Below are 14,315 nucleotides of genomic sequence, written 5' to 3' on the forward strand. Positions count from 1 at the left end.
AACCTTCTACTTTCCTCTGCCCCCCCTCAAACAACCCCTCACTGTGCTTCGTCCCTTCACCATCAAACCTTTCATCCTCCTCATCCTTCCCTTTCTTGGAACTCTTCTGCAATATCTGACACACTATCAACTGCTCTCCCTACCTCCCCCTCTCATCCTTCATCTTACCCTACTCCTCCCCTCCCCTGTCCTGTACCCGATGCTCCCCCTCTCTCTTCATTAACGGTATGGACCTCAAACATCCGGGGCCTTCGCTCAAACCTGACTGATCTCTCCATACAGGTTGCTTCTGACAATCCAGACTTGATCTGCTTAACAGAGACTTTCCTCCTTCAAGATGTCTCTGATTCCTTAATATCTCTTCCTGGTTACTCCCTCCTCCGGTATGATAGACCTGAGCCTCGGCCTGGTGGTGGGGTGGCTATCTTTATCAAAAACTCTCTTCCTCACTCTCCTTGCACTGCCCTCTTTCCTCCTCACCCCCAGGAGTACCTCTGGCTACAGCTTCCTCTCCGCTCCCACCTTTTGTTCATATGTGTTCTGTACCGTCCCCCAAACAGTGATGACTCCATCTACATTTCACTGTCTGACAACATGGACCAACTTCTATCCACTCATCCCAACTCTCTCTTCCTCATATGTGGTGACTTCAACTGTCATCATGCCACCTCAGCAAAGGACTTCTGTGACTCACTGGGATTGACACAATCTGTCAATTTCCCAACCCGGATCTCAGCCAATGGAGTATCTTCTCTTCTAGACTTGGTTATGACAAACTTCCCTGCTAATGTCTGCTGCTCTTCTTCTGCTCCAATCGGTTCTTCTGATCATGTGCTTGTCAAAGTGGACATCTCTCTGGCCATTCTCAGAGAGCCTCCTCAGCGTCGACGAATCTGGCATTTCACTCAGGCCAACTGGGACGGTCTTCAAGCAGCCATCAATCGTCTGGATTGGTCTCCCATCTCCACTGCCTCTGACATCAATTCTTCCTGGGAATTCTTCCAAAGGAAACTGATCTCTCTCATGCACAGATTTATCCCATCTCGCCTTCAGTTGTCTTACCCTTCCTCCCGTCCATGGTACACTGAATCTTGTGGTGAGGCAGTTGCCCTGAAACAACTTGCCTTTGCCTCTTGGAAGGCTAATCCAACTGAAGGCAATCTCAGTTCCTTCCACCAAGCTCGGAACAAGTGTGTGTCTACCCTCAGGAGTGCCAGGAAGCACTATCTCTCCTCACTCAAGAATGAACTCTCAAACCTGTCTCCTTCCTCCAAATCCTGGTGGTGTCTGGTCAAATCCGTTTCTGGTGTTTGTTCCCCCTCCATCCCCTCCCTTACCTCAAATGGCCACACAGTTTACATCGCACGTGACAAAGCCGAATGCCTCAACTCTGTGTTTGCCTCAAAATCCTTAGTCCCAAACCCATCTCTCTCTGTTCCCACCTTTCCCAGTCGAACCCAACTGCTCCTGGACTCTGTGTCCTTCTCTCCTGACAAGGTGGAGGAGTTTTTGTCAAACCTCGACTCTGATTCTGCAACTGGACCAGACGGCATCAGCCCAAGGGTCCTAAAATCCTGCTCTGCCGCTCTGTCTCACCCTCTCTTTGTTCTTTTCACCCTATCTTTTGCGCAAGGTCATCTGCCAGCATCTTGGAAATCAGCTAACATTACCGCTTTACACAAAAAAGGTGCAAAAACAGATCCTTGCAACTACAGACCAATCAGCCTGCTCCCAATTATCAGCAAAGTCATGGAATCCATCATTGCTTCGGATATGAAATCTTTCCTCTTCTCCAATGGCTTGATCTCTGATCATCAATTTGGTTTCAGACCAGGTCACTCTACTCTGGACATGCTGCTTCTGCTGTCTCAACAATGGATGGAGGTCCTCAATGCCAAACAGGAAATCAGAGCTGTCTCCCTTGACATATCACGTGCCTTCGATACGGTCTGGCACCCAGCTCTGCTCACCAAACTCTCCTCCTATGGTATCCATGGAAATCTGCATGCATGGCTTGCGGACTTCCTCTCTGGTCGTAGTCAACGTGTGGCCCTGAATGGATTTCTCTCATCTCCCCTTCCTGTTCAGGCTGGAGTTCCCCAAGGCAGTGTGCTGGGACCTGTGCTTTTTCTGGTCTTTATCAATGATCTCTCCGACTCTCTGGAAAATCCTCTCTATCTCTTTGCTGATGACTCCACTCTCTGCCGCTCCATTCCTCTTCCCTCAGATCGGCAGTCTGCAGCCTCCTCACTCTCTGAAGACCTGGACAAAATCACAGACTGGTCAAACAAGTGGAACATGTCTTTCAATCCTGACAAATCTCACTCTCTTACTATGTCTCTCCGAAAAGATCGACTGGACAACCCTCCCATCTACTTTCTCAACAATCCTCTCCAAGAAGTTCTGTCGCTCAAGCTTTTGGGTCTCACTATCTGCCATGATCTTTCTTGGGAAAACCACATTTCCAAGCTGGCCTCCAAAGCCAGTCGCCGACTGGGCATCCTCCGTCGTGCGAAGTCCTTCCTCGGCACACCTGAGCTCCTCACCACATACAAGGCTTTCATCCGCAGCTCAATGGAATACTGTTCTCCCCTATGGGCTGGTGCTCCTGCCTCACACCTTGCTCGCCTTCACGCTGTTGAATCCAAAACTTTCAAAATCATTGGAATCTCCCGCGATGAAGCTATCTCTGAGGGCCTTTCACTCACTCACCGCAGGCAGGTAGGTGGTCTTTCTGTCTTCTACCGACTCCTCTCCGGCCTTGCTCCCCCAGCTCTCTCTGTGCTCTGTCCCCCAAATATTCCTACAGGTCGCACAAGATCTGCCAGCAACCCTCTGATGGTTAAACTGCCGAAATCTCAGCTCTCTGCTCACCTTCACTCTTTCATTCCTCTTTTCTCCCGCCTGTGGAACAAACTCCCACACTCCCTTCAATCCCACTCCTCCCTCCAGGTCTTTAAAACAGCTGTTCACCACCATCTCTTATCTTCCCCCATCCAAAACCTTGATCTTTTCTACCCCCACTAATTCACCCCAGATCCACCTTGTTTGAAATTCCAACTTCCTTCCTGGAAGTCCTGGCAGTGTCCATATGTTTATACCTCTCCCACCCCCCCCCCCCCCCTTCACATGCCTCCCCCCCAAAGCCCTCTCCCTCCCACAGATCTCTCGATGTCTCCATGTCTCTCGGTCCCTGCTCTCAAATGTTTTGTTTGTGTCCTTCCCCCTCTCTCCCCATCTTGTCTACCGCTCCTGATGTTATTTGTTGTATGTGTCTGTTTGTCTTTCTGTGTGATTAATGTTCGCTCTTTCACGAGCCTCGATCTTGTATGCAAAAAAAAAATTTAAAAAATAAAAATAAAAACCTGTATGGAGAGATCAGACAAGTTTGAGCGAAGGCCCCGGATGTTTGAGGTCCATAATGTTAAGGAAGAGGAAGGGGGAGCATCGGATACAGAACAGGGGGGGGCAGCGGTAGGGTAAGATGTGGAAGAGGAGGAAGAGGTAGGGAGAGCTGTTGAAGGTGTTTCGGAGATTACAGAATAGCTTGGAGAAAGGGAAGAATGGGGCAGACAAAAGGTTTGATGGTGATTGGGAGAGGCGCAGTGAGGTGTTATTTGATGAGGGGGAAGAGCGAGGCAGAAGGTTGAGGGAGATGAAGGTGAAAGTTGGAAGGGGGAAGAAGCGGGGAGGACGCTTTGAGGAGGAGGGGTGAGAGGGGAGTCTAGGAGGGGAGGAGCGAGGGACAGTCTCGGAGGGGAGGGGTGTGGGGGGAGATTTGAAAGGAATGGGTGATTGGGAAGATTTGGAGGGGAGGGGCAAGGGGGAAGATTTGAAAGAGATGGGTGATGGGGATGATTTGGAGGGGAGGGGCAAGGGGGTAGATTTAAAGGGGAGGGGTGATGGGAAATGGGATTTTGGGGTGATGGGATTTTGAAAAGTGTACGATTAATGGGAAACGAACATTTATTGCAAAATGGGTTTCTTGAGACATTCGAGTCAAAAATACGTTTGAGGACGCTGGAGGGAGGATGGAGTGCTGGAGAGTTTAGGGAATGAATGAAAGATGCACTATAAGAGATGGAATTTTTTTTGGAATGAATAGATTTGGTGAGCAAGTCGAAAGCATCCTTTTATAGAAGAAGAAGAAAAAGGTGTTATAGAATATGACAGAATACAGGTCTTCAGGGGTCAGATGAGACATTTTTTAACAACGTGATTACGTGATCACAAACAACGTGGTCGAAGAACGAACGAACAAATAAGAACGAATAAACGAATAAGAACAGAAGGAAATGTTGTTTTTTGTTGTTGTTTTTTTTTGAGATTTTAAAACAAGGAAGTATGGGATGAAAAGACCGTGAAAAACAGAGACCGGAAAGTAATTGCAGCGCGATCGGAGAACCGCTGAGACAAAAACAAGTCTAAGCCAAGGTCGGACACGGTAGCCTAGTACTACACTTAGGCCTCAGAATACGCGATACGAAAGACCGACGATTCTGTACACAGGTATGAAAAACCAACGCCAAGAATACTATTAAAGACACCCCAATAGGTACATACACCGAGAGAAAGATACAGTTTCGACAAAAACACAATTGTGAAAAGTTACTTAACTTTGAAAACGAGCTTACTTACTTAATTTCAATTCATCTTTACATAGAAACATTATTTAATCTCTAAAGAAACACATGCTATTTGGAAATAAACTGCGTGATATTTGCAGGGAACGTTTTATTTTCTGAAAAGTCACAACTGATTAATAACATTGTCCATTACAGTGCATGTGCGAGAAGTTTGAACACAAAGTAAGTTGCACCTAAAAGCCTTTCCCACATCTGATATGCAGATCATTTGGAAGCTCAGCTAATGGAGGAGGCCAGTTGTCTGGGGATCGTTAGACGAAAGAGTGATGGTGCTGGAAACGGTCCGAGTCGTCGCCATGCAGCTCAAGGGCTTTCGTTGCATGAGGTTTGCGTTCCGCACACAAACCTGTGCTGTTGTTTCCTTACTTTCTATCCCCAATACACCACTCATATTATTCGCTATCTTGCAAGAATGTACGTAGTTTGTTACCTAATATTTAAAAAAATTTACACCAAGTTTTAGGAACAAACTATCTTTTTTGTTGTGGTTCACCTTCCTAGCCAAACATCGCCATTCACATGTGATATGCTTCTAACAGACAGACAGACAAACAGAGCATGCAGTCGTTTATAGTGAGGAGCTATGGACCACACCAAACTCGGAGATGCCGAGCAGTGCAACCCGGTGTCAATAAATATTCGAGAAGTCCAAAACACATGCTCTCCACTATACTCTTGGCGTAAGACACCCTGGAACCTTTCATGTCCACCAACTAATGTAAACCAGTTTAGCTTCCATATACAGAGTGGAAATTGATATGCAAATAGTCCACAGTCACCTTGGGACTACACCGAGTACAAGTAGTTATCGCAGTATCCTATATGACCTCATTTGAGGAAATGAGGCCGTTTGGCCCATCATTAATGTGGTGCATTCCCGGGTTAATTTGGCTACAGCTTTAAACATCAATCTGGAATTTGCTACAGCTTGATCAGGTGACCCAGATTGTATGTGTACACACAGTGGAGTGTAAAAGCATGAGTCCGCTTAAACCATTGCCAAGCTTTCTCAAATTACGATTTTTAATATTTTTTATTTAATTTTTTGTTATGTTTAAGGCTCCAGGTACGGACCATATAGCCCTCATCGCTGTAGTCCAGTCCGGAGGAGACTGGTCCGGGGAGTAGGGAAGCCATGGGCTATCCATCCATCGAAAAATGAGTCACTCAGCCAGGAAATGTCGTCTCAAAGACTCCAAAGCACCATTTGATGTTTGTGGTGGTCCACCCTCTTCCTGGGAGATGACTGAATTAATGGTGATGTCTTGGTTCCTTCTCAGTGTCAGAAGACATCTTCTCTGCAGCACGTCGACGTATCTATCTGTGTTGATTGTCACCGTTTGTCTGGCTTCGTTATCAATGAAGAAAGGTCCTATTATACCGCTACGTCTGATAACACACAAAAAAAAGTTACTTTCACTACAGAAACTGGTTGGTCCATATGTTCGTGCAGTTTGTGTTCCTCTCAAAATTGCACGTTCTGTTTGTTCACATGGCCGCAGAGATGGAAGTGGGACTCACCACTAAAGACGATGTTGTCTAGAAAAATCCTGGTCTTCTTCAGTGAGCTGGGCAATGGCGGTGCAAAATTCTAACCTCTCCCTCTTATTTATTTCCGCATGGTGCTGCAGTAACTGTATCTTGAACGGATAGTTTCAAATCGTCATGTATGATTCTGCCAATGGTTGTGCGAGAGGTTCCCACCACCTACGCAAGTCGACGTGTCAACTTTTTCAGAGAAACTTGCAAAGCTTCTCTTGCAGTCTCTATTGTCGGGTGTTCTCACTAAAAGTTTTCAATCACTGTGTCCTTTACGTTGGTCTTTCATACTTCCAGGGTCTCAAAAGGTTTTCAACGATATATTTGATGGTTTTCTATTGTGGAATTCTTGCATTTGGATAGACCCTACAAAACTGTTTTTGTGTATAAACATGTGACTTCTTCACAAAAGACATCTCTAAAATGAAAACTTGTTTGACATGGTTGAAACATCTCATGAAAAAACCTTTAAACCCCATACTTTAGGTAACTTAAAAATAAAAAAGAGCATAACATTAGTAAAACTAGAACGGAATTCGGTAGAGCGCACACCTCTGCCAGGCTGAACGGGTACATTTTTTATCCCACGGATAGGCCGGATGCAGATCTGGATCTTCACCCAAATCGTATCAATTCTTCCTTGTCACACACCCTACCTCTTCATCAAATTTTGGCCCAATCCGTCCCTAACTTTTTGAGATATCCTTCTAACAGACAGACAGACAAACAGAGGTAAAACATAACCTCCATCCATCTTTAGTTGTGGAGGTAATAATGTCAGCTGTTTGAGAAGTTGCACATCATGTCCGACTACCCTGTATATGGTGGGTTTAGGGAGGGAAGGAATGGTGTGAAAAGGCAGAGTCAGGGAGTTGAGGAGGGGAGAGAAAAGGAAAAGGAGGTTCCTTGGAGATGGGGAGTTTGGGGAGAGAAGGAGTTGAATGAGGGGTGGATTAACTTTTCTGTACATAATAGTTAGACGGTCCTCAACCTGAACATGTTTTTAGTTCCTAAATTAGTCATGTTCCTAACATTATCCTCTTTATACCTTCCCTGCACTTGCTGGACAGAGTCGCTGTCGCAATGAAATCATGAAAGATCTGAAAGGGCTTGACAAGGCCTCATGCATCGGCGCTGTGTGCAAAACCCAAAGCTTGGGTCGTCGTGCAAGTTTTGATTCGATACCCAGAAATGACGACTTGAGCACCAAGGCAAACACACAAGAGTCTGTACCCTCAAGGTTCTCTAACCGCCTGCTGATTCGTGGAAGTACCAAGTCTCGGTGCAGACCGAAATCTATTTCTCCAAAGAACATAAAGCCTGCACCTGTGCAATCCAAAGGTAACACACTCAAAGGTGCACCATTAGCTGTTAAGATAGACTTACAATCTAGGTCTAGTGACATTAGCAATGGGGTCTGATTTGGGTGGAAACCACAGTGTTGGTATAGTATCAGCACAGGACATTAATCCGGCTTTGCCATCGCCATTTATCTATCATGGTTCCTCCTCGACCATTTCCATATTCAATTTTTCATTGATCTTTTAAAAAGATATTCGTCAAGACTCAATCGATAATTATCAGCTCATGATCAGGTGTTTTAGGTCAGCACTTGTATTTTATGAATCATAACAAAGTAGCCAACAGACGTCGGCCAGGAACTCGTGACTTAGTTCAGATTTTGTTATCACAGGTTGTGCCGGATCCGAAAGCAGTGAAGCACAAGGTGGAGACAGGAGACTTCATCCCAACACAGCCGTCCTCTTACACGTACAGAGGCAGTACCAACAAGATTCAATTGCTGCGAATCAAAAGGAAATCGCACCGGTGACACCGCCTCGACCACTGATCACGGAAAACGTGACATCCGGCGACATATTTTACTGCTAACCAAAACTCCATCCCATCTTTGCAGTTTGGTTTGAACTATCCTGCATCCTTTTTTAAAATATCCTCAAAGCTGGCAATTAAAATTGCCTATCACGCTCGTACCAAATAAATCACGTCTCAATTGTGGAAGATGACATATGATACCAATCCTAGAATATTTGAAATGAAATACTTTTGTGTTAGTAAGTATAAGATGTAAGAAAAACTTCCTTGTGTATCCTATTTATTAACATATAAAGGGTTTTTATTCCGGAGTGTGGTTTCGCAGGTTCGGAGGAGGTTGGTCAAGGAAACATTCCCGTTTGACACTGCAAAGTGATCCAAGCCATGCTACGCTAAATCCTATTGTGCATGATAAGGATGGCGGATGAGTGGGTGGGATGGTGGGTGGTGGGAGTGGAGTGGAGTGGATACAACTACAGGAGCAATGCAATGGTAAAGGGTTAGGGTAAAATGAGAACAGCATTCAGCATTGGACGGCTCACTTTGCAGCACAATAAGGGCCGTGCACGGAAATTGTGCTTGTGCCCTAGTGTACGATACTCAAAACAATTTCTTGCATTCCCTCATGTTGAAAATGTTTTCCTTAATTGGCCTTGTACTTGAAAAGACCGGTTTGAGACCCAATTGCATCGTTGGTATTACAACTCAGGCCTCTATGCTAATCGCAGATGGAAGGGCTTACACGTTGTCACGTGATCTTGCAATTCCAGGTCAACCTGTAAATTTTATTATCCAGAGCAGGCGATGAAAGTATCTGTAAATTATTTAAACCTTTCATTGTTTTCTCAAGTTGAGCAGGAGTTTCTTGTACAAATTTAAAAGTTAAACTGACAAGAAAAGTGCAACTTGCATGGAATTTTGAGGGTTACAGACTAGATATTATAATACTGTGAACTTCAGGCGTCATCCCATAAATTCTGTCACCCTATCTCTATAATACACCTGGTACTGAGAACAAACTTTATTCATGAAACATTATTCTACATCACATCCATCCTCTTCAATCGTCTGTCAAACAACTTTCTGATCTCAGAGCAGAGGCCTTTCTGATGTGCCCCTTAATGTCGTGGACATGACTGCGTTAACCTCTTCAGCAGATGCAAAATCTCTTTTCCTACAATTATTCATATAGTTATTCCTACAATTATCCCCTGTAAGAAAAGCTCTTCCACTGTAAAAAAAAAAGTGTTTTGGTGGATTTCATGTGCATTTAGAAAGAGTTGGGATGTTTTCTTAACTGAAGCGTACTGGCGTCACCATGTCCTCAGTGCGAGAACTCTTATATGCTGCAGTTTCTAAGACTTGTGAAAGAGCCTTAGAAACACACACACACACACACACACACACACACACACACACACACACAGGATTTGACTTTCTCACTCCACCCGCCCCCAACCCACACCCTCCTAACGCCAATAGGATTCCAGCCCACAGTGTTTATTTATGGTCTATCCTCCAAATAAGCCTGGTGTTGGCTTAGCGGTTAGGGTGCCGGCTTGGGATCCTAGGATCCTGGGTTAGAATCCTGGTCGATCGCTAAATTAACACCAGGGGGGTTGACTCAGCCTGTCATCCTTCCGAGGTCGGCAAATTGAGTACCAGCTTGCTGGGATGAATGATCCCGGTGTGTACCCCGGTTTAGAATAGGTACACCGTATCCCTGCGCATCGTAAGAGGTGACCCAGCGTTGGCATCAGGAAGGGCATCTGGCCATAAAAACATTGCCTCAAACAGGGAACCATGATTGTCATGGGGCCCGCAAGGCTAACCCCTGCTCTAGCGGGGAAAATGGCCTTAAAACGATCATTCATTCATTCATTCCTCCAAATGCTGAGTGTCAAGAAAGAGGCAGCACACCCTATTTCTTTGTATGACTCGGCCAGGCAGGTTAACCACAACACCACCGCATCTGGTTATTTTAAATCCCAAAGCAAAACAAACTGTTGTCGAAACTAGTTATTTCATTATCAGAGAGATTTGTAAATCATGAGATTCCATGCATGTAATCTTTTGATCCCACAGACATTTTACTTTTATAATTACAAAACTGGGTGATAAAACTTTTGCGATGACCCTCGTATATTTTAAGCGGGTGAAGTTAATTATAGGACTTTGCCAAAAGATGAGGGAACTTGTGAGGTGATGACACTGCATATTGCAATGGCAAACTTTTGTGTTTGTACAAAAATGGGTATTTAATCCAAGGTGTTTGTAAGAAATAAAACACAAGCATGTGGGGTTGGGAAAAAGTATGAAAATAATTTTATATTGTAAATATTTGGCACATTTATTACTGTATTACGTTGTAAATATTTCCCCATGTAAAACGCCCTTTTGGCATCTTTTTTGAATGCGTTATCAATATATTATATATATAAATAAATAAAAGGAAGGTGTCCGTTTGTCTGTCTTTTTTCCTTTCCAATCTCTTCTCTCTCACCTCTTCACGCATCATCAACAAACATCATAAGCATAATGACGAATGTCTTACAATTGTACTTATGACATCTAAACTTAATTTCAGCTCCTCCATTTATTCCGTTCTGCTCAGTCAAAACTCAGAAGTAGACTTTTCTCAAAGTGTTCACCATGCTAGCTGATGTCACGACATTATGGTGCCCTTGCGCCGTGGGATTGTTGTGAATGTTGTTGTAAGGCCCTCCCATCCTAGAGGGAACATTCTTTCATTAAATTTTCCCATATTTAGTTTCATTTGGAAAATTTAACCCATTTCACGAGAAATGTCAATTTTTGGTTTATAGCATTAATAATACAATAATATAATATACGTTCCATTACAAATAACTTCAAAGCAGAACGGAGGAGGCCATTGGGCCTATCAAAGCCTGCGCTAGTATTGCCAACTTAGGGTTGTTTGTATTGAAGAACATAATGGTTGTTTTCATCACACTGTTATATCTCCTTTTTATAATAATCCATGAACACAAATTGTTTTAAAGTGAAATGTGAGTTATTTTTTGTTATTCAAAGTGATTATTCTGTTGTGGATGAAAATGAAATTAAAACTTTTTGAATGAAACTTATATTATTATTATATGTTCATGAATCGTACAAATTGAAAACATCCGAACCTTTCCGTGAATGGTATTACAAGTTGTCAAGAAGTTTACATTGTCAAAAGTTTATTTCCGCTTGAAAACTTGAAAAACCTGATAGATGCTCAGAAGTTGTTTGCACAAGTTTCTTTATAATACCGGTAGTTTATAATAAATACCACACGATGGTCTCCGCTTAGGTGCTTACTCAACTTCAAATTCGGACCGCCGTTGTAACATCATCATCCTTAAGCAATCTATACAGGAGCTTGTTTTTAGCTGCGACAAGCAGCTCCATGAGAGGACCGCGTTGTTGTTGTTGTTGTTGTTGTTGTTGTTGGGGTGCCTTTTTGAATAGCGCATGCGCATACACTCGGACGTGCGTTGGTATGAGGTAAGAACATCGCGGCCTAAAATTGCAAAACAAAGGACAAGACCAGAACTGAAAGACAAAAAGACGCCAGTGCATGCGTATAATTTAATGACTGGTCGAATTTGGTAGCGCATATTGCAACGGATATCCTCATGATTCTACACGTCGCAGCTGGTGACCACGCTGTGGTCATTTTTCTCTTGTTATCTTCAGTTTTCCAAGTAATTTGTTCACATTACGAGTGAATTTTTTTTTTTTCTTAGTAAAAAAAATAGCAATTTTAAAAATGATAATTAAATTACAATTACATTTAATAAGATTACAATTAATTGCATAATTATAATTACAATTTTTTTGGGTAATTTACACTAAAAAAAATCTTCAATATTTTGATAAAAGTGCTCCTTGTATGAGGTAAATCAAAATTGTCACAAATACCGGATTGCCATGCTTCAATAGACATGTATGATGCGTCCATCGGGCTCGAACGATATCTCAGAAATGGTTTATTGACCATTGAGCTGTGAAGTCATGGTTCATTTCTTGACTTGACTATAAGCAGCCACCCTGGTGCTTTGTATACATATGGTCAAATCAATGAATGTGCTGTTGGGTGCGACGTTAAGGTAGGGATCTGTCGGCTCGCAAAGAGTAGATCATTGTGTTTTTTTAAATTGCCCACAGTACCATATAGGCTGGCAGGATGGCCTCAAGGTACGCACACCTGCACAGTCTGTCTAGCTTGAGTCTTCTTCTTTAGTATGCACAAGCCTACGAGTATAATTAATTCAGAGGTCCTTGCAGTGTTCATATGTTTTAATCCTCTCCCACCTCCCCCCAAGTCCTCCCGATGTCCCTGCTCTCAAATGTTGTGTTTGTGTCCTTCCCCTTCTTCCCCCTCTCTTTTGTGTCCTCCCCCCTCTCTCCCCATCTTGTCTGTCGCTCCCCTTGTTTTTTGTGTTTTGTGTGTCGGTTTGTCTTTTTGTGTGATTAATGTTTGCTCTTTCACGAGCCTCGATCTTGTATACAAAAAAAATAAAAATAAAAAAGGTGTGGCTGCGCCGCTGATGCAGTGCCCCCTGTAGGTCAGGACAGGAATTTCTAATTTGTTCAGGGTGCCGGTGATAGCTTGCCTACTCCACAAAAGTCACCGTAGGATCTATAATGTCCACCAACTAATGCCAGCAGATGAGACGCCCAGTTTAACGTCCATCCGACCCGACATACATTGATCTAGTTGTGGCGTCGAATACTTTTATCGCATCTGGACGTCTCCAGATCAACGAGTCTCAGCCAGGTTAGAATGAAAAATAATTTTGTTTGATAAAACCATGAACCCACTCAAGGTCAATGTTAAATGGAGTCGATACTTGAACCATGAGATCAACTTTACAGGTGCCAGTTATTTAATTGCTACCTATTTGAATGCCAGGTCACCTGAGGTTCACGCAGGTGGTCTTCCAGCTCAGCAATGCACAGGTGGTACCCATCCATTTCACGGAACAGAAAATCAGAATGACCTGGCTCTGCGTACAGGTTTAGACCTTGAATACACAAAACACTTTTACAGATCACATGAACACATGCGAACCTGTAAAGCTGTCTGAATTGCTGTCTTACCTGAATTGTCCAATTTAAGAGGTCAGAGTACGGTGCTAATGTAGTGCGATGCCATGGAGAGCCAGGAGCATGGATGCTGTCCTCCACCACGGTCATGTCGAGTTTGAGCGGTTTGGTTCGTGTGATGGAGCAGAGGAACGTTCGTCACCGCCACTGCCAACAACAACAACAACAACAACAACGTCGCGGGTTGAAACAGGAGCCGGAGAAGCAGCTGTCTCAGGTCCGTCGAACGAGGAAGAACGCACCCTGGAACAGCACCATTCGGCACCACTGGTGTCACCACCGGCAGCACCTTTCAGCCTCACTCACACGTTTTAATCTCCGTCTCGTTTCCAAAAATCCAACATGTCCGTCCAGGGTGGACGCACAGGTAGGTGGAAGCACCATTTCTGATGATGTCACTCAGGTTGTCTTATTATTCCATGGGCCACACATACCTTGTGTCAGGATATGATGTCATAGTCAGGCGAAGCGAGTGTCCATGAAACTCACTTTCCCGCCAAGTTGATGGAATTTGACTCGATCTGATTTGCACACGAGTGTTCACACTTTCATCACCAGAGGTAAAGTCTGCCGGTGTTTACCTGACCCTTTTTATACCGAATTCCATTGGATGACGGAGAAGATAAATATGTACAAAACACTTAGACAAGCGGACAAAGACAAGACTTGCAAGGGAAGATAACAAACGATTTGAAAGGAAATGTAGAGCGAACTAAATTTAAAGTGAATGAACAGATGACGATGCACTAACTCCCTTCAAATGGAGCTCCCTCGAGCTCATGACGTCACTTTGTTTAACTATTCGTAAAAATCGTAATTAGTTTGGAACTGTTAATGAACATTCTTCTGTTGACTCTTCACCTGCCAGACATGTGTCGGGACGTTAAGGTTACTGTCTTTTCGGCAATGTCTACGTGAAGCGTCCGATTGTGTCCTTGGTCTCATTACTTCTTCTGTTGACTCTTCACCTGCCAGACATGTGTCGGGACGTTAAGGTTACTGTCTTGTCGGCAATGTCTACGTGAAGCGTCCGATTGTGTCCTTGGTCTCATTACAACCTCCATCCTGCTCTAAAAACCGTCGCGGGAGCCCATCAATATATCCTGCGAGCCCATCAATATATCCTGCGAGCCCATCAATATATCCTGCGAGCCCATCAATATATCCTGCGAGCCCATC

General features: G+C 43.9%; 2 protein-coding genes across 4 annotated transcripts in view; both read left to right on the top strand.

The window, feature by feature from the left end:
- Positions 1-11,125, top strand: part of LOC137431578 (uncharacterized) — a 243,576-nt gene extending 232,451 nt beyond the window's left edge. For both annotated transcript variants that reach the window (XM_078782122.1, XM_078782121.1), the window contains 3 exons: positions 4,850-4,971; positions 7,256-7,526; positions 7,879-11,125. In XM_078782122.1, coding sequence (XP_078638248.1) covers positions 4,850-4,971; positions 7,256-7,526; positions 7,879-8,075 — 590 coding nt within the window. In that variant the 3' untranslated portion in view covers positions 8,076-11,125. The remainder of the gene's footprint in view (positions 1-4,849; positions 4,972-7,255; positions 7,527-7,878) is intronic.
- A 2,210-nt stretch (positions 11,126-13,335) lies between these two features.
- Positions 13,336-14,315, top strand: part of LOC137431577 (myocyte-specific enhancer factor 2A) — a 171,005-nt gene continuing 170,025 nt past the window's right edge. The window contains exon 1 of one of the 2 annotated variants that reach the window (XM_078782128.1): positions 13,336-13,503. The gene's annotated coding sequence lies outside the window, so the exon portion shown is untranslated. The remainder of the gene's footprint in view (positions 13,504-14,315) is intronic. The other variant, XM_078782126.1, reaches the window with a different exon arrangement.

This window comes from Myxine glutinosa, chromosome 7, assembly GCF_964187855.1.
Source record: "Myxine glutinosa chromosome 7, kmMyxGlut1.1, whole genome shotgun sequence".
Classification (NCBI taxonomy): Eukaryota; Metazoa; Chordata; class Myxini; order Myxiniformes; family Myxinidae; genus Myxine; species Myxine glutinosa.